This window comes from Mesoplodon mirus (assembly GCF_964341445.2).
Source record: "Mesoplodon mirus genome assembly, chromosome: 3".
Taxonomy (NCBI): domain Eukaryota; kingdom Metazoa; phylum Chordata; class Mammalia; order Artiodactyla; family Ziphiidae; genus Mesoplodon; species Mesoplodon mirus.
The window spans coordinates 133,861,889-133,887,437 of NC_138978.1; the positions used below are offsets into that span (position 1 = coordinate 133,861,889).

Consider the following 25,549-nt stretch of genomic DNA (forward strand, 5'->3'; position numbering starts at 1 on the left):
ATTAAAAAGAAAATCCTAGAGTGTATGATCAGCTAAATATGAAACTTAAAGAGAATTTGCCTCATTAATAAGCATTAGTTCAAATCCAAGATGATTAAACAGAATATTTACTAAATGCTGGAGAGTAAATATCCTCTCTTATCTTTACATCAAACCCTTAGCTGATGTGTGTGGGTACAGGGCAGGAAGGAAGCAGCACGTAAAAGGAAAAGTCTTACTTGGTTTTTCACTGATCAAGAAACATCAGCTCCTTTATCTGATCACATAATTCACTTTTAAGCAAACAATAACCCCTATGATAGCCAAACATTTTTCTATGTATTATTTCGTAGGTAAGAGAAGTTAGAGTAACAGAGCCCAAGGTTATAACATTAATCAACTAAAGAACAGAATTAAAACCCAGAACCCCTCCTAGTTCACGGCTGTTTCTTTCCAAACAGCCTATGGTGTGACTTAACTGATAATTATATTTCTAGAACTGAGAAAATAAATAGGCATTATTCTAGGATAAGTATCTATATAATAAAGATAAGACTTAAAACAGACTTCTAAAAAGCAAACAGATGGGAGACAATCTTTTGCATATTTAATACCTCCTGTTATGTTATATTAAAAAGAATGGGGTGGGAATGACCACTGGCATATATATTAGTGACTGGGCACTCTGCCAGGTGTCTGATATATATAACTTCTGCTAGTCTTAAAACAGTCTTATGCATATGATCATCCATATTTTATAGTTAAAAAAAATAGGCTCAGGGAAGTTAAATGGCATATGAAAGATCACTCAACTAATTAAACGATAGAGTGAGAATTCAAGTCCAGGCCTATAAGATTGTGTGCTCCTTTCAAGGTACCATGCCAACTATGACTAGGAATCTTTCCTATCACTAATACTAATTACACAACCCCGGGAAAGTTTCTTAACCTCTGAGAGCCTCAATTTCTTAGCCCAAAATAGAGAAAATAACACCGACCTGAATATCTCATAATACTGTTGTGAGGAATAACATAAAAAGAACTTTGAAAATCAGCTAAGAAAACTAATTTAACAATATCTAATTATTATTAGATATTGCTCTATAATCTAGATCAGAAAATTATACATCAAAGATTTACTCCCAATTATTATTTCACAGGAAGTTGATGCAGAAAAAAATATTTCTCCAAGCATTTCTTAATGTTTCCTCTGAACAATTTCTTAGCCAAACAACTAACTAAGCTATATAAAGCAGCTATTTACAGCTTCAAACAGAGATTTCATTAAGCTTCCACAATGACTTAATAGCCAAGACCTGTAGAGACACACAAATATTATTCTCATTAGCTGTCTCCAAAGAGGCAGAAAAAGGAAATTCTATTTTCACCTAAATGGAAAGAAAAAGAAGCACTAAGAGGCAGAAAATGAAATCCTATTTTCACCCAAATGGAAAAATAAAACACGAGTTCCAAAAATTTCTCTGAATGACAGAAGTCAACTTTCTAGAATGTATAAATCAGCATAAAGTCACCTAGAACCCTATTTTCCATCTTTTGCGGCCTACTTTTTCATTATTCTACTGTTAACAAGCACCTTTAACGAGGGTGACTAACAAAGGAAGAATCAAAATAATCATTGCATTGTACTGTGAATGTTTCCTTGGAAGGACTTGATGGGAGAAGGGTTTGAAACATCCCCTAAAGGAGGCTTAGGGATTATCGGTGGTTCATTCCTTCATGTCCTTCTCCTATCATCATGGTTAGACAAATCTGGCTGCAATCTAGTTTATTAAACTTGAAAAATAAAAAATATTCATTCTAAGTGTTCTAGAGAAATACAGGGGCTGATAAAGTTTCTCTTTCTTAAAGTTACTAAATCATGCCTAAATAACTTCTAACACTTAAATTTCCTGTTTCTAGTTGTGGTACCACTATCCGAAATCAATAAAATAAGAACTATTTATTGTATGTTTATCATCTGTTGGGCAATATTTTACGCACTTTACTTATGGTAATAATTTAATTCTATCAGCGATCCTAAGATTGTTATACTTGTTAGCCTTGAAGAAACGGAAGCACCCAGAAATTAACTTGCTCAAGTCGAACATCTCATGAGTAAACAGGACAGGATTCAAATCCAGGTGGTCTAACCCCAGGGTCCAAATACCTAACCCCTAAGTTCTACTGACTCTTCAAATTCTCATCTTCACTAGCGGGGACTATGGCAACTTTGGCCCTTTCTGCTCAGCTTTGGCCCTCTAGAATCCATTCTTCACAGTGTGTTCAGAGTGGTCTATCTAAACCAGGAATCAAATCATACTCCTCCCCTGATTAAAACCTTCTAAATGTTTCCCATCACCCCTAAAGACTCAAGTTCCTTAGATTGGCTTACAAGCCTTTCATGAACTGGCTTGCTTATTTCTGCTCCCTCATCATCTACATTTCTGCTCCCTTTTCATCCTTTTCCCAACTTACATTGTGGCAGAAGTAATAATAGCAGTGATCAACAGCAAAGAGTCAACCCCATGCTCCGTGCTGTTGCTCACCTCCATGCCTCTGTCCAAGCTGCATGAGTCTGCTGGGAAAGTACCTGGCTCCCTTCTTTGCTTCACCCACTCATCATTTAAACCTAGGTAACAGCACCTAACACTCATCCTTTCCCTCTCACCCTTTCCAACCATTGCCTCAGCATTAGATGCCCTCAAAACACCTCATGTAGGGGCTTCCCTGGTGGCGCAGTGGTTGACAGTCCGCCTGCCGATGCAGGGGACACGGGTTTGTGCCCCGGTCGGAGAGGATCCCACATGCCGCGGAGCGGCTAGGCCCGTGAGCCATGGCCGCTGAACCTATGCGTCCGGAGCCTGTGCTCCGCAACGGGAGAGGTCACAACAGTGAGAGGCTCGCGTATCGCAAAAAAACCCAAAAAGAAACAACACCTCATGAATGATTTTGTCATTGTACTTACCACACTGTATGGAAAGATTTTGTTACTGACCTATTTCTCCAACTACGAAAAACTGCATGTTTCTCAAGAGCAAAAACAATGTCAAGAGCAAAAACTATGTTTCTCATTTTTGTAACCCAGCATCTAGTATGGTATTAGATTATCAATTAATATGAGAAATCCATAGTCATCTGTACTTAAATAGATTTCTAAAAATACTTTGCAAAATTATATTTAGCTCTTAAAGAAACTAAAAAAATAGAAACAAAGTCGGGGGGAGGAACCCCCAAAGGAACAGAGTTTTTCTAATGCAAAATGTAGTAAGGTCTACAATTCTTATTTTGGTTCTCCATGGAGAGATTACAAAAGTAACAGAAGTTCAAGGGAACAGTGGAACTAAAGCAATACATGATAAAAAACTGTAATTGGATTAAGCCAGGTCTTACACCTATCCCATTAGATTCAATGTTATTCAAGACAATTAAAATAAATATAATACAACAGACACACAACATTCTATAGATATAACTATACCTGCTTCTGGTTCCTGGAACCACAACTGCACCACTTTCTTCATTTTTTCTCTGTAAAAATGTTGCAAATTTGTTTCTTGTCCTAGGTGGTGTGCTTAAGCTTTTTTTAATAGTAGTTCCATCTACCAGGTCAGGCATAAACCGTTCAGAAGAGTTCAATAATTTATTACTTTCACAACTATTTTTCTTGATCTTCTTTGTAAAGGAAGTAGAATACTGACCCAATAGATCATCTTCTGATAGCTCTTCTAAGTAAAAACAAAATTATCTGTAAATCTTTATTTCATGTGTAGTTAGACATTTGGTCTTAGTTTCACAGTCCATGTCCTATTGTCCTAAAGATAAAGTCTTATTTTTTTTTAAACTATGCATCAGAAAAGGGAATAAAAGAATGACTTAAAAAAATCCCCTTGTCTGTGTTTTATGATTTCAAAACTTGGCTATGATTTAATGTCAATTATTTGCATGATTTTATGTGAAATTACCTAAACCAAAATTTCAGGGTACAATCATTTCTGTAAGGCTCTACACTCATTATATAATAAGGGCCTAATTCTGAATTTAAAAAAAAAAAGGAATTAAATGTATGATTAAACTAATGTTTGGTTAAAAAAAATGTTTCAAGGAGGTATATATACACACCATCACTGAGTTACAGTTTTTGAGGTGTATTTGATTGTCTTGTAGTCAAAAGTAATTTGTGCTCTAGCTCTTATCTTCATTACATAGCTATGGGGCTCTAGAAGACTGCTGTGTAACGAACGCATTTTATTGGTATAAGAATAAATCATAAGACTAATGTAAGATGTTATAGCTGAAATGGGCAAGGACATAGAGATAGCAGTAAGGTACTTTAAATTAGTCCAACTAATTCTCAGTCTGAATAGCTTCCACTCACATGGGAGTAAAAGCTCATGACTCTAAGAAGTTGGTAAAACAGTTGAGGGTGCCAAAATACTACAGATAAGGTGATACCTCAAATTCAAAAATGTATAGGTCAGTAAACTTGTAAAAATCGGTTTATTATGCAGGGAATTGGGAGCTCTTACAGAAGAGGAAAAAATAAATATCGTAAGATCTCCAGCAAGCCTTCACCAAGAAGTCACACCACACTAATCTCATTTTCTTTTTATAAGGTTGTTAGACTAGCTATTTGGAGAAATGCACAGACTTAGTATACATATTTTAAGCGAAACTTTAAGACATACTTGAGCCATACTTCTCAAATTTCCAGGTGACATAATACCCATGTTAGAAGAAAATATAAAGTTTCAAAAAAGAAAAAAAATAGGCAGAACAATGGATTATAATGAATTAAGATTACCTCAGTAAGGATAATGTAACCCATATTTAAGTTTAAAAATATAACTACCTGGCTTAACAGCAACTGGTGGATTTCGATTATAAACTCAGTAAATGCCAGCAAAATGACAAGAATACTACTAAAAGCTCATGTTATCTTAGTTTGCAGTAGTAAAAGCAGTTTCTGGATGATGGACTGAAATAGTGCCACAATTCTAAATATGATCTATGGTAAGTGGACCACATCTCAACAACCACTCCCTGTAGTGGTTACAAATTATTAAAAAATTTGTATTGTATCCAAAGCATAACCTGGATAAGGAACTTTTAGCTTGCAAAAGAAATTTAGGAGGGTCACAATGGCTGTCTCTAAATATATGAAGGGCTGTCACATTAAAGAGGGAAAACATTTACTGTTTTTTGTTTTGTTTTTGTGTTTGTATGTGTACCTGTGGATAAAATCCATTGATAAATGGTAGTTATAATGAAGCAGACTTAGTCTGACACAGGTAATTTACTGATGACCTCTCTACATAAAATGAATAAGCCTACCTTGATGGAAGAAGAAGGGAAGGAACTAATATGTACAGTGTACCTGCTATGTACCAGGGATTTTTTATATTTATATCACATATACAAAAATTTGTGAGATAGGCAATATTGTTCCCATTTCAGAAGAGGAAACAAAGGTTCAGAGATATTATCATGGAAAAGATTTAGGTTCATAAGGAATCAGGACATTTTGGTCAAACATGCATAATCTATACCTAAATTTAAAAGATAAGGGCATGAACTAAAAGTTTGCAAGGGCTTTGTTTTGTTTTTGTTGTCAGATATTCATTCATGTAATGTCTGAGGGAAAGAAGGAAGAGAGAAGAAATGGATTACAATTATTCTTTCCACTTCTAAACATGTTCTATGGTGGAAAGAAAAAACCTTTTCCCAATACTTAGTATTCCATTCTCAGCACTTTTGTTCAACACTGTAATGGAGGTTCCAGTAGGCAAGAAAAAGAAATAAAAGGTATCCAGACTGGAAAAGGAGAAGCAAGACTATCTTTACTTGCAGGTGATAGGACTGTCTACATAGAGAATCCTAGAGAGTCTAAAAAGAGATACTAGAACTAATAAGTCATTTTAGTAAGGTTGTAAAACACAAGATTAATATACAAAAAATCAAGTGTATTTCTATATACTAGCAATGAACCAGAAATTGAAATTAAAAATACCATTTACAACAGCATCAAAAATCTGAAATATACAGATAAATTTGACAACATATGTGCAAGACCTGTACACTGAAAACTACAAAGCATCGCTGAAGACTTAAACTAAAGAAGACTTAAATAAATGGATCAGAAAACTTGATATTGTTAAGATGTCAATTCTCCCCAAACTTATCTATGGATTCAACTAAATCCCAATCAAAATCTCAGCAGGCTTTTTTTTTTTTTAAATAAATTGACAAGTTGATTCTAAAATTTGTATGGAAATGTGAAGAACACAGAATAGCCAAAACAACTTTTCAAAAGAAGAACAAACTTAGGGACTTACACTACCAGATTTATACTACTGGATTTCAAGATTGACTATAAAAGCTACAGAAATCAAGACAGTGTGTCTAGCATAAAGACAGGAAAAGAGACCAATGGTACAGACCTGCACATATGTGGTCAAATGATTGTCAACAAATGTGCCAAGGCAATTCAATGGAAAAAGGATAATCTTTTTAACAAATGGTGTTGGAACAATTGGATTGCCATGTACAAAAAAAAGTGAACCTTGATCCTTACCTCACACCATATAAAAAATTAATTCAAAATGGATCAAAGGCCTAAATGTAAGAACTAAAACTATAAAACTTCTAAAATGTGACCAATTCTCACTAGTGTTTCACAAAAACAAAATACATACCACTTCTTGGTCTTTTTGCAATGGATGACTTCCTTGGAAGATTTAACCCTTTAGTACTAATCACTAGTTCAATGCCCACAGTACTTGGATTTTCCTTCACCTTTGTAGCATCTGAAACAATGTCCAGCTCAAGTCTAGGGCAATAGTTCCTATGCCAAATGCTATTAATATTAGATGACTTTTGACATGTTTTGTCAGTCCAACTATGACTTCTTGATTTGGCAGGCTAAAATAGTAAAAGGAAAAAGGTTACTTTAAGAAGAAAACAGTTAAATCATTTCCCTCTGTATCAACATAAATTATAAGTAAATAATTAAATTACCCCTTTGAACAGCTTTTGATGAAATATCTGTCCTCTAATAATAACATTTTCTACTTTGCTGGTCCTATACTTTTCCATTAAATGTGTCTTGTATTCCTAGGTCTGTTTCTCTCCCAATGAGGGTCAAGCAAACTCATTAGCTCATTTCTAAGAAATAAAAAAATGAATCTTCCTAAGATGAACAGTGCAAGAAATAAAACTACACTTGAAGAAACGTTACCAGAAAAAAAGTACTTTTAAAATTTGAGTATTAGTTCAATATACAATACTAATTAGTTTAATAATCATCTAGCAATAAACCTCTAAATAATCACTGACATACCCTTTACAAAGGACCTGAAAATTAAAACCATAAAATTATGTATTTAATCAACTATCCCACCTCTAGAACTTGGATGAGTTCAAACCAAAACAATCTAATTTACAAAACAGTTTCTTTAGTGGACAATACCTATGTATTAAATAGGTATGTATTAGTAGACAATACCTATGTATTAAACAGAAAGCTACTTTTGTCTACATTGAGTCATGCATAAAACTTTCTCCAAGAAAGAACTTATTGACAGTAAGGATTGGTAAATAATCATTTTTAATGCTAAAACAGGTTATTCACAATTAATAACTATTTTATTTTATTATTTTTTCTAAATATATTTTAGATGAAAATGATCTACTAATAGGATGTCAATGATATTCTAATAGTAGGAGAGGCACAGGGAAAAATTAACACTGGTACAAAAAATGTTGGTACTAGGGTGTGAATTCCACCTGACACAAGTCCCACCTGAATCTGGAATCTAATCTTTCACTTAAAGAAAGGACTAAAAATAAAAATAAATAAATAAAAAACGAGGTGACATTATTCATAATATACTCTGAGAATTAACAAGGAGGGTAATTAAGAATAATTGAGAGAATAGGTACAATAAAGACAGTTTAAGCAGTACAGCTCATGGCATTAGATCCCACTGATGGTTTTATTTTTTAAAAAAAGAGAAATAAGCAAGCAGAAAACTTGACTGGCAAGAATAAATCTTAGATAAATAATAAGAATTAGTTTGATGTACAATTAGTGGTTCTGAAAGAAATTTCCCTATGAAAAAAATAATCTGATAAGGATTTGGACTTATGAAGGATGGCCATCTTAGTGAGCCATAACATTCCCTATTGTATCTGAACATTTTCATTACAACCAATTATTTTTGAGTTTCTCAAAGGAAAAACTTGAGAATCATTCTGATGAAATTATAATATCAGTAATTCAAATGTGTAAAGAAGATAGCAAAATAAAGACTTTTCAGTTCCCTTTTCCTACAAACTTCCAATTATAAGGTAAATAAGCCACAGAACTATAATGTACAGTACAGGGAATACAGTCATCCCTCAGTGGCTGCAGGGGATTGGTTCCAGGACCCCCTCAGATACCAAAATCCATGATGCTCAAGTCCCTTATATAAAATGGAATAGTATGGTCAGCCCTCCATATCCGCAGGCATCTGCAGATTCAACCAATCACAGACCCAATTTCATTGAATCCTTGGATGCAGAACCCATGGATATGGAGGGCTGACCAGTATAGTTAAGTAATACTATGTGACTTCCCTGGTGGTCCAGTGGTTAAGACTCCACGCTCCCAATGCAGGGGGCACGGGTTCGATCCCTGGTCAGGGAACCAAGATCCCTCATGCTGCACAGCATGGCAATAATAATAATAATAATAATAATAATAATAATAATAATAATATTGTAGTAACTCTGTATGGTGACAGATGGTAAATAGACAGATCATGATAATTTCTTAATGTATATAAATATTGAATCACTATGTTGTATACCTGAAACTAATATGTCAATAAGTCAATAAGAAAAAAATCATCCCCAAAGCAATAAGAAGAAACAAACACAAATACCATCTACAGAAAAATTAGGAGATATCTGTAACTTCCAAACGACAGTGAAGACAAGAGTATAGAGAGAAGAATTTAAAGAACCTAGCCCAAGGAGGGAGGGGCAAGATAGGGGTAGGGGATTAAGAGGTACAAACTACTAGGTGTAAGAAAGCTACAAGTATATATTTTACAATACAGGGAATATAGCCAATATTTTATAATTATAAATAAAGTATAACTTTTAAAAATTGTGAATCACTATGTTGTACACCTGAAACTTATATAATATTGTAAATCAACTATACCTCAATAAAGAAAAAAATAAAGAACTTAGCCCAAGAAAGATCAAAGTGTCTTCAAGCATCTGCAGAAAAGAGTATCAGTAAAAAACCAATTCCGGACTTCCCTGGTGGCACAGTGGTTAAGAATCCGCCTGCCAATGCAGGGGAGATGGGTTCGAGCCCTGGTCTGGGAAGATCCCACATGCCGCAGAGCAACTAAGCCCATGCACCACAACTACTGTGCCTGCACTCTAGAGTCCGCGAGCCACAACTACTGAGCCCACATACCACAACTACTGAAGCCTACATGCCTAGAGCCCGTGCTCCACAACAAGAGAAGCCACCACAATGAGAAGGCTGCACACCGCAACGAAGAGTAGCCCCGCTCGCTGCAACTAGAGAAAGCCCATGCACAGCAACGAAGGTGCAATGCAGCCAAAAAAACAAACAAAAAAACCCCCCAAAAATCTCGCATACAGAAAGCTGAAGACACGGAAATTTAAGGGATCAGGTACCATGGAGGCCACAAGTAGGGGGAGGGCTAAAAAAAGGTTTATTTGACTCCTGGGTGCTCATGTTCAATCTGTCCATACAGTCAGTTCACACCCATCTGCCTTCAGAGTGACTGGAACTTTGAAACCCAGAAACAATAACATAAAAACAGTAGGTACTTCAGAAGATGAAAACATCCATTTGTCTAAAGACAGAGATCAAATGAAAGGCTAAATAATGAATAGTGGGGAACAGCCCTACCCCTTCCTGGTCCACCCCAGCTCATTTCCCTATCTTGCTCTCAAAATGCAAACAGCCACATTTACATAGTTAAGTAGAAATTGGAGGATCCCTTTTTGGAAAAAAGAACTGTACAGAGAAAACATGCTGATGTTTGGGAATTCACAAAACAAAGGCAGCTTGTTTCCAACCAGTTCACCAAAGAATAAAACCCAAGACTATAAGCCCCACTCATTCACACAAAGCTTCTTAAGTGCCTCTCCCAAACAGGAACAAATTGACAAGAAGCTCTAGGTGTTTGAAAAAAGTCTCCACCATGAAAGAGAAAAGTCAAAACACGTAGAAAAAAAAAAAATCCAAAGCAAACAGAGATAATGCAGAGAGCAGAAGAAAACGTACAAGAGATTATAATTAATATTCTGAGAGGGGTGGGGGGAAAGAGGAGATTACAACCATGAAATAAAACAAAATCTTTAAAAAACCACAATTAAAGAAAGGGTTCTTAGATATGAAAATGATAGTAAAAAGTAAAAATTCAACAGAATTTTCTGCAATGATAGAAAAGTTCTGTGCTATCAAACATGGTAGCCACTAAGGACTTTAAAAGTGGCCAATGCAACTGAAGAACTAAAATTTAATTTAATGTTAGTTTAAATAGCCACATGTGGCCAGTGGCTACATACTGGATAGTTCAAAGTTGAAAGACAAAATAAAAAAAAGTTTTTCCCAGAAACAGCAAAAGACAAAGACATGAGTAAGATAAGTTCCAGAATTTGAAGACCAGAAAAATCCAATATCTAATTAACAGAAGTTCCAGATACAGAACAAGAGAAAACAGAAAAAAGGAACTAGCAACCTGAGTGTAAGGTTTATATAATTTGAGTTGATGAACATAAAGTTCTTTTTTAGTATCATCATGAATTTGTGCTCTCTTAATAAGCTTAGTTTATTTCAGCTAACAGTAACAATTCTTTTCAATGCTCAACTGGTCACCAGTTTGTCAGTGGCCATCTTCTCTAGGCTCACCTCTTTTTCTTTCTCAAGGTGCTCTGTTTCCCTTACCTGGTAAACACTAAGACATTCTTGGTACAGCCAGAATGAACTACTTAGAGTACCTTTAACATGTTATCCTCTTTCACACATGCTGTTTTCTTCAACGTGGAACCACTCACCCATCTTGAAATTCCCCACTCATCTTTGTAAAGCCAGGACACACACTAGTTCCTCTATAAGGAGACAGTAGAGGGCTTGGCTTGGAATCAGAGCTCCCCTATCAATTAAATTTGTGAGCTGGCAAGTCGCCTAACCTCCCTCTAATTGTTTCCTCATCTGTAAAATGGAAATAATGGTACTTGACCCCAGAGGCTTGTTAAGGAGTAAATGAATTACTATGTCTAAGCTGGTTAGGATGGCACTTAGAACACAGCAAATGCTCAAGAAATGTTTGTTATGATTATTAAAAAGTATTCTCTCCTAGGGACTTCCCTGGTGATCCAGTGATTAAGAATCCACCTTCCAACGCAGGGGACACAGGTTTGATCCCTGGTCAAGGAACTAAGATCCCACATGCCACGGGGCAACTAAGCCCTCATGCCGCAACTACTGAGCCCGCATACCACAACCAGAGAGAAGCCCACGCACCGCAACAAAAGATCCCGCATGCCACAACAAAGATCCCAGGTGCTGCAACTAAGACCCGATGTAGCCAAAAAAAAAGTATTCTCTCCTTAGGTGGAGTTAAGTGCATGCCCTTTGTTTCCAGAGAGCCTCGAATACATCTATTATAGCACTTACCATATTTCTATATATATAACCGTGTGTCTCTCCCTTAGACAATGAGTACCTTACAAGCAAGGATTATGCTCTGTTTTTCTTTATATCCCAGAACACTAGCTAACCTAACTATGCTTGTTATAGCACTTAACAAATGCTTAGTAAAGAACTGAATGGTGAGTAAGGGTAAAGATCCGGATAACTATGAGAAAGGAGAAACTATTAACCAGAAAGACAAAAAAGAAGCAGAAGGACTTAGCAATGAAAAAGAAGCCAGGGGTGGGGGAAGAGCAAAATAGGTGAAGGAGATTAAGAGGTATAAATTACAAGATATAAAATAAATAAGTTATAAGGATGTAATGTACAGCACAGTCAATATTTTATAATAACTTTGTATGGAGTATAATCTACAAAAATATCAAATAACTATGTTGTACACCTGAAACTAATACAGTTGACCCTTGAACAATACAGTTAATCTGAGTATAATTTATAGTCAGCCCTCCATATCCGCAGTTCTCCTGCATCTGCGGATTCAGCCAACCAACGACCGTGTAGTACTGTAGTATTTGCTATTGAAAAATACCCCTTTGTAAGTGGATGTGTGCAGTTCAAAGCCACACTGTTCAAGGGTCAACTGTATAATATTGTAAGTCAACAATACTTCACTTAAAAAAAATTAAATCCCAAGTCTTCTAGTCTGAATGAAAGAGATCATGTAACTGACATTCATTCATTCAACAAAAAAAGTGGTAAATATAATATGGCAGTGAATATCACAAAACCCTGCCTTTATGAAGATTACATTCTACCGGGAAGAATCAGAAAATAAACAAGAGACATAATTTATGGAGTAACAAGTGCTAAAAAGAAAAAATGTTATTAAGGAAAGCTGATAAGAAATAAAGTTTGTTTTTGACTGTGGATAGATTACAGGAAAGCATTTATGTAGATTCAGGAGATATTTAGAATTATGTGATTGGTATACAGACTACAGATTGGGTTAAAGATGTGCGAGTTCTCTGCATAAATGAGATAATTAGAGTCATAAGAACTTACTTAAGGAATAAATCTGAACATAAACGAGAACAGAGTCTGAATGGAAATATGAACAGAAAAGAGAGAATGGTGGGAGAGTGTATCATAAGAGATACATACATACAATTGGGGAAAAGTAGAAGAAAACAGGAAAGGGCTCAGAGACACATAGCAGGGGTGCTCAGTAAGTATTTGCTAAACTGTGAATGAGCGAAAAATCAGTTTTTACTCCCCAAGGGAGGTATTTCTAGGTTTGGTCTTGCCAGAGGCTGAATGGGGTGAGATGAAAAAAGGTCATCAAACATTTGGTATATTCAAATGAAATGTTCAAGTGTAAAGGTTTGATAATACATTTTGTAGTCAATTTTTAATTTAAGGAAATTAACCAATATACATATTTTCTCTAACATCGAGTTGTTTTCAATCTACACCCTGCATAATGCCTGGATATAGAAATGCTTAAAAGCTGTTTACTAAATGAAGATTTGCCTCTAGTCACAGTTCCCGAGATATAATTAAAATGTGCTCTTTTAGAAAGAAGTCTTTAATATGTTACCACGGCAGTGTCTGGATTGTAGTCATCAATCTGTTCGAAAGTATTTATATCTTTATTTCCAAGTGCTATTTGAAGAGCTATAGAATCATCAACATATCTAGGTTGGTAAGATTAAGGAAAAATGCTTTTATTAACAACCAAACAAATGATACTGTAATAAGACAGAAAAGTGTTTTGTACTGTCACAGGTTTATGACTTCATGGACCCTACTTACTTTCCACATTCAGCTTTACTGAAACCACAGTCATAGTTTACTAGTCACAACAGGAGTTGCCTATTTTCTGAAGCAAAGTCCCAAGGCATCACTTATTCCCTGTCAAGGGAGACGGAGAGGAAAGTCTTGGCGACTACCTATGTGACTCACAGCTCTACATCACCCTGGATGTACGTGGCCAGTGGCTATGGGAAGAGCATCCTCAACTGGCATACTCATATGCTCAGAGCATTCTTCTTGGTTAACTGAGCTTGCTTGCCATGAGGGGTTCTCTTAAGTGCCACCTTTGGAGTATGTACCTTAAGTGACTGACTGTACATGTTTCTGTCAAGTCAATCTAAGTAATTAGCAAGTTATAATGGATGAGCCTCAGGTTTATAAACAAAATGTTACTCTAAATTTTCGCTAGCATTGTAATTAAATTTAACAAAATAAAGATTTCACTATAAAAAAAGAAAGCAAAAAACAATTTGCAAACTTTTTGCTGAATGTCTCACTAAAAAATCACCACAAAAATATGGAAGAAGTGCAAAGTTCTACCATTCTGGTTCAGAAAGGATACTGCCCAGCATAGCTTAGTGTTTCAGGATCAATGTCATCTTCATAGGCATTCAAAGGGATGAGTTTCCTTTTGATGGGATCAAAAACTAGCTGATAGAGGAAGGTATTATTGGCCCGAATAAATCCTTTGATGTAATCTTCTGGTACTGTTATATTCATCTTGAGATAATGTCCAATTTTCTTGATAACCTAATAATGAATGTAAAAATATTTATGAGTTATCTGCAGATAAAGAAGACGGAACACATTGTTCCCAAAACCCATCACTTTACATTAGAGAAGGATGAGGAGGGATAGAATAATCAATTGCTTTTATCTACATTAAAAACCTCTAACAGTAAACACAACCATGTCATGACTTAAAATTCTAAGTCTCTATAACAGTATTTTCTTTGGTTTTTCTATTATTAATCCAAAGAATGAAAAATTCAGTTACACATCAAATTTACATTCCTAGGTATAACTTTAAGATACATTCTTCACCCTCAAAGCCCGTTTCATCTAGAAAGCAAAAAACAAACAACACACAAAACCTAAGAATTAAAAAAAATCCAAATATTCATAGATCATATTTTAAAAATGAAGTCAACATTCTAATTCCTGTTAGAGTCATGGATGATTAAAGCTGGAAGGGGCTTTAAATCTTTTATATCAAACTCAGAGACAAAGAAGAGAAGATCCAGAGAACTGAAGTGATCCTGTAGTCACAGGCTAATTAGTGCATGTCGCTCTCTTCCGAAATCTGCCACCATCTCCCAACCTTGAGATCTGTCTATTCTAGTACACCACCCTTAGTCCTGAGGACTCACATCTTGTACCCTTGGAGACAAAAAATGGAAATTCTTCTCTGCAAACTCTAAAGGCTTAAGAGAACTACTCAAGGCGGGGTGGGGTAGGAATAAGCTTCTTTAATGTATGTTTAATTTTTTAAGGTAAAGACATCAGAGAAATTATAGAGCAGTGATGTATGGGGTCTCAAGAGTTTTCTAGAAAATACATGACACATGATACCACATCAAATTATGAGGAAGTAATACAAGAATCCAGTTGTACTCTATTAAGCCACATTAAAGAGATTTACATAAATGTGCAATTCCTCTCATAACTTTCACTTGTTTTAGAAGATAACTACTTTTCATAAAAATATGATATTTATGTTAAAATGTAATGAATTAATTATTGTTAATTTTAAGTGAATTAATAAACATTTTGATTTTTCTGTTTCAATTTCTTTTTTTTTGGCTGCATTGGGTCTTCGTTGCTGTGTCAGGCTTTTCTCTGCAGTTGCAGCGAGCAGGGGCTACTCTTCGTTGTAGTGCACAGGCTTCTCATTGTGGTGGTTTCTCTTGTTGCAGAGCATGCGCTCTAGGCACACGGGCTTCCGTAGGTGTGGCACGCAGGCCCAGCAGTTGTGGCATGCAGGCCCTGGAGCAGGTGGGCTTCAATAGTTGCAGCACGCAGGCTCTAGGGTGCGCAGGCCTCAGTAGTTGTGGCACATGGGCTCAGTAGTTATGGTGCACGGGCTTGGTTGCTCTGCAGCATGTGGGATCTTCCTGGACCAGGGATTGAACCTGTGTCCTCTGCACTGTCAGGCAGATTCTTAACCACTGCGCTACCAGGGAAGTTCCTTCTGTTTCAATTTCTGACTCAGTAAATATCAATAGCTATAACTCATATAAACAAAAATAATTGCCACAAAGAGATCTTAAGATTGTAAAGGGATCCTGAGACCAAAAAGTTTGAGAACCACTACTACAGAGTAACAGGACAGAAATCAAAAGACTATACGTTTTTTTTTTTTTTTTTTAATTTATGGCTGTGTTGGGTCTTCGTTTCTGTGAGAGGGCTTTCTCTAGTTGTGGCAAGTGGGGGCCACTCCTCATCGCGGTGCGCGGGCCTCTCATTATCGCGGCCTCTCTTGTTGCGGAGCACAGGCTCCAGACGCGCAGGCTCAGTAATTGTGGCTCACGGGGCCAGCTGCTCCGTGGCATGTGGGATCTTCCCAGACCAGGGCTCGAACCCGTGTGTCCGGCATTGGCAGGCGGACGCTCAACCACTGCGCCACCAGGGAAGCCCCAAGACTATACGTTTTAACATTAATTCTACCCTAGAATATCTTATCCTTAAGTTTCTTTATATTAGTCTTTATTTAAAAAAATTACTACTTGTTTTTTGTCAGTTGCTGAAAACATGGTTCATCCGTTGCCAAAAGCAAAGTTCTAGTGTTTTAGTCATTTTCTCCTTTCAATGACACCATATTGGATATGGATATAATAGAATATTTAAGATCCATATTTTGAGTTCATCTATTATTTAAGAACTGCTTCAGAAACTGAATATGACACTTGGTAAATCACTCTTACCTTTAAAATATCTGGATTGTTGGCTACTCTTAGTACTTTGCAGGCCTTGGCTAATCCAATCCCACGCAGCGATGAGAGATAGTCACAGCCTGAAAGAATGCACATATAACGGAACTTCTCTTCTGTGAACACATCCCCAAGCTGTTTGCACATTCCTAGCCGAGCCTGATCAACTTCTAGTCCATTTCCAAACTGGTCCATTTTTAAAATAACCTTCAAGAGGAATGGAAACTGTTAACACCTGAAAGAGCCATTTTTATTTTTCATCATCTAAGACATTGCAGTATTTCTAAGAAGTCTTTCTTGTTCTTTATCATAACTGGGAAGAGAGACAGGTAGGCCAGTTAATTACTGTGATATTTGCAAATAAGTTAAATTGAAGCATAGGCTATGGCTAGACAAGGTCATACGCCAGAACTCAATTGTCTTGACTCTGGTATAAAGAAGGCCCTTTTTGACATGATAACCTATTACAGGGTTATCATGTCAAATAGCAATTCATACAAAAAGCATTTTCTCCTTACCTTCCGCTTTTACATATTAAAGTAACCCTTTTGCTTAGTCTTAAAGTAATACATGTCCATTGTAGAAAATTTGGAAAACACAGAAATTCAGGAAGAAGAAAACAGAAGTTGCCCCAAATGTCTCATCTATCACTGTTACCCAGCATTAACCTTTTCACAGATCCTTCTTCATCTATGAAATAAATAGATAATATAAATAACATAGATATTAACAAAAATGAAATCACCCTATAGTTTTGTATCTTAATATATCATAATAAAATTTTCCATTAAATAGTTTTATACATAATTCTAAATAACTGCAGAACATCTCATTAGTAGATAAGTTAGCTTATTTACCTAACCGAATTGAAAAATATAAAGCATATAAGTTATCATTATTAAAAAATAAGACCACATTCCACTAAAGAATTTGGAGAAAACAAAACCCTCTAATTGTAAGGGCTTACTCTGAAAAATTGTCCAGATTACACAAATGTCAAGCAGCAAAAACTTTCTTTTCATTTTAATAAAACAATTATTAACAACTGTAAGTAAATATTAGTTGCAGGTATTAAATAGGATAAAAAACTTTAGCTCCTGATTTACACTATTTCCATCCACATAGAAAAATAGTATGGAGTAGTTGTAGTTAGGTACCTTTTTACAGCCAAAAGCGAGGAGATCAGAGTCTTCTGTAATTACAGCTTGTACAATACCAGCCTTGTTAAGATAGGCCAACTGTGCATCTGCTTCATATGGAGCCACAAGACAATCTACTCCCTGAGACCGAGCAGCCTATGGGAAAGGATTGGTCAATCTAAAGAACAGCATCTGCAAAGCACTGAACAACTTCCTGTATCAAAGCCATTTTATTACCCGCTTCAACATGTATTGAATACTTGCTAATATTATTTTTGAAAATCATTTCCTTTGAAGTAAGTTTTTCTACTTTTAGTCCTATATATATTGAACTAATCATACAGCCACTAAGAAATCTTTTTAAAAAATCAATACATAAATTAGGAAAAAAGAAATATTGCTGTACATTTGGGGGCAAATACAAGCTATAAAGCTTAATTATTTCAAATTATAGAAAGCTACCATCTTAAGAATGATTATGCCCTAAAAAGAACACAAGTCATGAGTTTCCCCAGGTTCTCTTATCACAGAACACGAGTCTGACACTGTACTGATGAAACAACAGAATTTAATCACTATCTTCCCATTTGTTTACCAAGCAGTTTGAACACAGAACTGAAAAGGGGGAAGTGTGGGCTGTGATTTGGGGCATGCTGACACTAAGATTTATGGTAACAGGTAATAAGGAAATAAGCTTCTAAGAAGCAGATCAAGTAGACTAGAAGTCTGTAGAGATCCTGAGTTGGCCAGGCTACTTCAACAGATCTCTGACAGTCATTGATGAGTGAAGGCTACAGTAACTGTTGAAGACTATGAGAGTGGGGTGGGATTGAACCTCCAGGAATTTATTCCTTGCATCTCTTGTGGAGCACATTTATCTATGTAAGTACACATCTAAAAAGGGAGAGCTTCACTTATTCCTTAGGATTTCTCCCTTGGAAACTGTTGGACTCCTCTCTTCTACCTACAGATACTGTTCCTTCTTCCTCTGACACCCAGCTTTCCTGAAGGTTAGGCCTAGAATAATTTTCCTCCCTTTACTTCCTTAACAAACAACTCAACAAACAACTTATAACTACCCTAAATGAACCCAGTAATTTGTTACTTTGGCTTAATTTCTTATTTAGCTCACCTTAATTACGTTGTGGGCCATAGCGTGTGTGATATTGATAGAACGGGTGAAACATTCTCTGGCTTCTGAGACCTTCCCCTCACGAAGAAGCTGCTTTCCCTTAAGAAGATTGGCTTGTCTTCTTCTGCAAGATAAAAAAAAAGGTGAGAGAAGGACTCAAAAAATTACAATAAAACTATAATTCAAGAATTTTTCCTAGAATAAAAAAAGTTTGACTCATTTGAAAGTGCACATCTAATTCTTGAGAATATTAACCCGGATCTTTGGGGCTTCTAGACAAAAAGAACAAGGATTTACAGTGCCTGTACACACAGGCTTATCATCAGACTTTCCCATAGCAATGCTTCAGGTCAAAAGAAAATGGAGTAATGAAGACACTTAAGAAAATGTAAGTCAAGGCTTTTACACCATTAAAACTAACTTTCCAGTGTAAAGGGTGCAAATTTATCAACATACTAAGAACTTGAAGTATACTGTTTCCTGCAAGTTTCTCTGTGGAATCTATTAATACTAGAGGACAAACTATGGAAAAAACAAAATAACACGAGAGACATTAATATAAGGACTGTTACTAGCCATCAGCTATATGGTAATTTGTAGACGCAAGACTAAATAACTACTGCTCTCTCCCTGTTTAGGGAGAGAGCAGTAGTTATGTGCCCTGACAATGTAGTACCACTATTTTTGAAATGGGGGGAGAGAGTGCACATGCAAAGGAAAGAAAAAGAAACTGTAACAGTTTTCAACAATCATATTGGTAGTGGTAGTATTCATATTTTATTCTGAATCTATTGTTGAGTATAATGTGGGGTAAAATAAATGAGCTATTATAAGATATTCTAACTTTATTATCCTTGTAGCCTTGAAAACGAGGATTCTCAGTATGAAAGAAAGGAGCAACGGACACAATACAGAAAAAGTTAAGTAAAAAAAAAAAAAAAAACCCTGTAGTCTTGAATTTGAATTGAAGTATCAGTATGAACTCGTGAAGTTTACCTTTTAAGTAAATGTGCATATACACATACACACAAATTTCCTAGTTCACTTTTAAACTGAGCTCCAGAGATGAGGAGACTTTGTAGAAAAGGATTTTAAATGCCCCTCCCACCACTACAGTGGCACAAAGAAAGCTGATCCTACAGAGATAAGTCAGAAAGAGCACTCAGGTCAGAGACAGACAGCTGAAACATTTTTTTAGCCTTTCTTGAAGTTAGCAAGAGGAAATAACTCTGTAATTAGAATTAAGAACAAGATGGGGGACACCCAGGTGGGATATGGCATGGACTAGTCCCTTAGCTACACTGGTTTAGGGTTGGCACCAATCCTTTAAGAACTAACCTGGAACTAACTTTTTATTAAAAGTATTTTTAATAAACTGTGTACTATTCCTACTAGAATGTGGGTGCAGACAGTCTCAGTTAACCCTTTTATAAACTTTATAAAGTTCTGACTTTAAAAATCAGAGCTCACTAAATACAGCTAGATTGAAAAACCTAGACCTGAAGAGCCCTCTCTAATTTGATTCTAGGCCCAGAGATGGCAAAACTAGGTAAGCAGCACTCTCACAAAATGATCACTTAGTGAGGTTTACTTCTATTTGGGGCTAACTCATACTACCTTTAACAACTAAGCCCAGTGCTCTTTCCTGTACAGCACAATGATTCCTGGACCTAAAAACTAACACAGGGTAAAAACAAGAACAGATGAAAAGTGGCAGAATAGGTGCTTCAATAAAATACAGAAATTCTTAAAAAAAATACAAAAATTCTTTCTAAGGTCTGTTATAAAAATACTAGATTATGTTGAGTTAAATATGAATGATAAAATTTCAATTATAACTACTAAAAGAACAGAAATAAAGTACATCACTTTTCAACTAGAAACAAGAGACAACAATAAGGGTGAAAAAAACAATCCACCCAGATTAAGCAAGGTAGGAGCTATAGATTAGTAATTAATGATCAATGTAAAAAGAATAAAACTCTCCAGTTTTAAAAATGACAAAGATTGGGCTTCCCTGGTGGTGCAGTGGTTTACAGTCCGCCTGCCGATGCAGGGGACACGGGTTCGTGCCCCAGTCCGGGAAGATGCCACGTGCTGCAGAGCGGCTAGGCCCATGAGCCACGGCTGCTGAGCCTGTGCGTCCGGAGCCTGTGCTTCGCAACGGGAGAGGTCACAACAGTGAGAGGCCCGCGTACCGCAAAAAAAAAAAAAAAATGACAAAGATTGACAGAATGGATAAAAAAATTACAGTGGTGTTCTTTATAGAAGACAGACTTAAAACCAATGACACAGTAAAACTGAAAATAAACAGAAAAAGGCATTAGGAACATACAAAAGAAAGTTGTTACTGCTATACAAACATCAGACAGGATAGACTTTAGAACAAAAAAGCATGGAGACTAAGAGTCACTACATATTGCTTCAATTTGCCACAAAAATATAACAAATTCCAAACTTGAATGCAACCAATAAAATAGCTTCAAAATAAACAAAGCAAAAAAAATTGGACAGAACTACAAGGTAATTGACAATTCCACTATCATAGTGAAATTTTAATGTACTTTTCTCAGTAATTGATGAATTAAGTAGACACACATAAAAAACAAACAAAAAAACCATTAAAAAACCCAATAAGGATATGGAAGATTTAACATTACAACCAATAAGCTTGATTTACTGGACAGACATAAAACCATCCACTCAATAACTGAAGAACACACATTCCTTTCTAGCACACATGGAACATTTAAGGAAATCTGTTCATGTACTAGAGATTAAAACAAACCTCAACAAACTAAAACAAAAAGAAATTCATATTATACAGACCACAATGTCAGATCTTAAAAAGTTAAAGAATTAACTTACTCTCTTCTAGACTTCTCCACTTCCTTTTTAGAAGGTAAAGTACATCCATCAAATACCAGGATAGGCTTGATCCCATGAGATAGTAACATATTTACAAATTTCATACAAAACCCTACATACCTATGAAAATGAAGAAAAGTAATTAAATGCTTTGCATCTTTAGGTAATACTTTTTCTCTTTTTAAAACTAGATGAGACAGGTTATGAAAAGAGGTTTCTGTGTTTTTAAGCAAATGTTTTGACAGGAAATGCAAACTCTAATTTAGACTTGGATCCTAATGGGCTATGGGATATTTGCTTTCCTCATGTGTAGATTAAAAGGCTTTGACATCCCTTTCAGTTCTGACATTGTGTGATTCCATATCTAGCCTTTTTACCCCATTTTCTTTTTTTGTTTGTTTTGAGAAATTTCGAATCTATTGAAAAGTTGAAAGAATAATAGAAAAAATACCTGATTTCTCCAACAACACCATTATCATATCCAAGAAACTTAACAGCCACAAAATACCATCTAATATACAGTCTACATTAAAATTTGTCTGATCGTCCCAGTATTGTTATAACCAGTGGCGACCTGCTAAATGTTTTAACAACAAGTTCTAGATAAAGTGGTACCTAATATGTAGCATTTGTCAATCCCTGACATGAATATTCTACAGTGGTGGATAAACTACCAATGTGGGCTCACTAAATGCTGAATTGGGAGGAGATGGTGTATAGCTAGCTCATAAAAATTGACTCCAGCACAGCACTGCTACAGTTTTTTCCCCAGTGCAGGATGCAAACAAGAATCAGGTATTGCATTTCAATTTTTATTCTGGCAAGACAGTTAACAATAGCTACACGTAGATTCATTCCAGGGTCACATGGATGGCTCAACATAGGCAAATCATCACTGTGATACACCACATCAACAAAAGACAAAAACCATGTGACGATCATCTCAATAAATACAGAAAAAACATTTGACAAAATTCAACATCCATTCATGATAAAAACCCTTACAAAAGTGGGTATAGAGGGAACATATCTCAACATAATAAAAACTATTTATGACAAACCCACAGCCAATATAATACTCAATGGTGAAAGCTCAAAGCCTTCCTGCTAAAATCTGGAACAAGGCAATGATGTCTGCTCTCACCACTTCTCTTCAACATAGTATTAGAAGTCTTTACCACAGCAATCAGACAAGAAAAAGAAATAAAAGGTATTCAGATTGGTAAGGAAGACATGATATCATACATAGAAAACCGTAAAGTTTTCACATAAAAACTACTAGAACTGATAAATGAATTTAGCAAGGTAGCGGGATACAAGATTAACATACAGAAATCTGTTGCATTTCTTTACACTAACAATGAAATAGCAGAAAGGGAATGTAAACAAACAATCCCTTTTAAAATACTTAGGAATAAACCTCACCAAGGAGGTGAAAGACTTATATGCTGAGAACTGCAAAACATTAATAAAGGAAATTGAAGATGATTCAAAGAAATGGAAAGATGTTCCATGCTCTTGGATTGGAAGAATATTGTTAAAATGGCCATACGACCCAAAGCAATCTACAGATTTAATGCAATACCCATCAAAATACCCAAGACATTTTCACAGAACTAGAACAAATAATCCTAAAATTTATATGGAACCACAGAAGACCCAAAATTGCCAAAGCAATCCTGAGAAAAAAGAACAAAGCAGGAGGCATAACCTGCCCAGACTTCAGACAATACTACAAAGCTATAGTAATCAAAACAGCATGGTATTGGCACAAAAACAGACATACAGATCAATGGAACCAAATAGAGATCCCCAAAATAAACCCACACACCTATGGACAATTAATCAACAAAGGAGGCAAGAATATACAATGGGGAAAAGACAGTCTCTTCAGCAAGTGGTGTTGGGAAAGTTGGACAGCTGCATGTAAATCAATGAAACTAGAACACAGCCTCACACCATACACAAAAATAAACTCAAAATGGCTTAAAGACAAATATAAGACAAGACACCATAAAACTCCTGGAAGAGAACATAGACAAAACATTCTCTGACATAAATCATACCAGTGTTTTCTTAGGTCAGGCTCCCAAGGCAACAGAAATAAAAGCAAAAATAAATAAATGGGACCTAATCAAACTTACAAGTTTTGCACAGAAAAGGAAACCATAAACAAAACAAAAAGACAACCTACGGACTGGGAGAAAATATTTGCAAATGATGTGATTGAAAAGGGCTTAACTTCCAAAATATACAAACAGCTCCTACAGTTCAATTACAAAAAAACCCCAAACAACCCAATCAAAAAATGGGCAGAAGACCTACATAGACATTTCTCCAAAAAAGACATACAGATGGCTAATAGGCACATGAAAAGATGCTCATCATCACTAATTATTAGAGAAATGCAAATCAAAACAACGGTGAGACAGTGAGGTACCACCTCACACCATAGAATGGCCATCATTAAAAAGTCTACAAATAATAAATGCTGGGGAAGGTGTGGAGAAAAGGGAATCCTCTTACACTGTTGGTGGGAATATAAATTGGTGCAGCCACTATAGAAAACAGTATGGAGGGAGGTTCCTTAAAAATCTAAAAATAGAGTTGCCATATGATCCAACAATCCCACTCCTGGGCATATACCCAGACAAAACTGTAATTTGAAAAGATACATGCACCCCTATTTTCAGAGCAGCACTATTTACAACAGCCAAGACATGGAAACAACCTAAATGTCCACTGACAAATGAATGGATAAAGAAGATGTGGTATACATATAAAAGCAATGAAACGATGCCATTTGCAGCAACATGGATGGACCTAGAGACTATCATACTAAGTGAAGTAAGTCAGAAAGAGAAAAACAAATACCATATGATATCACTTACATGTGGAATCTAAAATACAACACGAATGAACGCATCTATGAAACAAAAACAGACTCACAAATATAGAGCACAGACTTGTTATTACCAAAGGGGAGGAGAGGTTGGGGAGGGAAGGATTGGGAGTTTGGGATTAGTAGATGCAAACTATTATATATAGGATGGATAAACAACAAGGTCCTACTGTACAGCACAGGGAACTATACTCAGTATACTGGGATAAACCATAAGGAAAAAGAATTTATATATATGTATAACTGAATTACTTTGCTGTACAGTGGAAATTAAACACAACATTGTAAATCAACTATACATCAATAAAATTTAAAAACAATAGCTACACGTACAACTTCCATCAATTTTAACTCAAAAATATGAATAAAAAGACACAATCTTAAAAGATAATCTTCTAAATCAAATATATTCATCTTAATGGAAAATTCACTACATTGTTCTTTTTTTCCTTTTATTGTAAACCAGTGACAATAGACCTTGATTGGTCTACAGAACAATGATTGGGACCTACTGATTAAGTATCAAGTAAAAATAGAAGAAAGCAAACATAAAATTGTAATAAATTTTAAAGGAAATTTACTTTTTTATAAAAAACTACACAGAGGGACTTCCTTGGTGGTCCACTGGTTGGGATTCTGTGCTTCCACTGCAGGGGGCATGGGTTCAATCCCTGGTCAGGGAACTAAGATCTTGCATGCCATGCAGCATGGCAAAAAAAAAATTACTAGAGAGAATATAAACATCAGACACCTGGTGCCCTCACTTTATACATTTTAGACATCTTTCCAGGTCAGCACATATAGAGCGACATCATTCTTTATTATGGTCATAAAGGTTTATCTTAGGCTTATCCAAATTTTCTGACCTTTTCTGGTTAATATCCCCATCCAAAGGTAAAAAAGAAAAGGAAAGTAAACTATCAAATGTGACTTATTAGTTGCAGTGGTGAAAAAAAATTACACAATACTTTGCTGAAAGTCCTGAAACTTTCTAGTTCAGTAAACATTTACTAAACACCTACAACATGGTCAGTCCTGTGGAGTTCATCTCTGACAACAAAGGATACTCCCTGTACTCTGGACGACTCTTCCAGTTAGTCA

The 25,549-nt window shown here is 35.7% G+C and overlaps 1 protein-coding gene across 3 annotated transcripts in view; it reads right to left on the minus strand.

The window, feature by feature from the left end:
• Positions 1 to 25,549, minus strand: part of EXO1 (exonuclease 1) — a 44,690-nt gene that overhangs the window by 16,059 nt on the left and 3,082 nt on the right. For 2 of the 3 annotated variants that reach the window (XM_082615003.1, XM_082615005.1), the window contains exons 4-11: positions 21,547 to 21,666; positions 18,679 to 18,802; positions 17,565 to 17,702; positions 16,402 to 16,614; positions 14,040 to 14,227; positions 13,263 to 13,359; positions 6,672 to 6,897; positions 3,458 to 3,704 (exon numbers count right to left, since the gene is read on the minus strand). In XM_082615003.1, coding sequence (XP_082471129.1) covers positions 3,458 to 3,704; positions 6,672 to 6,897; positions 13,263 to 13,359; positions 14,040 to 14,227; positions 16,402 to 16,614; positions 17,565 to 17,702; positions 18,679 to 18,802; positions 21,547 to 21,666 — 1,353 coding nt within the window. The remainder of the gene's footprint in view (positions 1 to 3,457; positions 3,705 to 6,671; positions 6,898 to 13,262; positions 13,360 to 14,039; positions 14,228 to 16,401; positions 16,615 to 17,564; positions 17,703 to 18,678; positions 18,803 to 21,546; positions 21,667 to 25,549) is intronic. The other variant, XM_082615004.1, reaches the window with a different exon arrangement.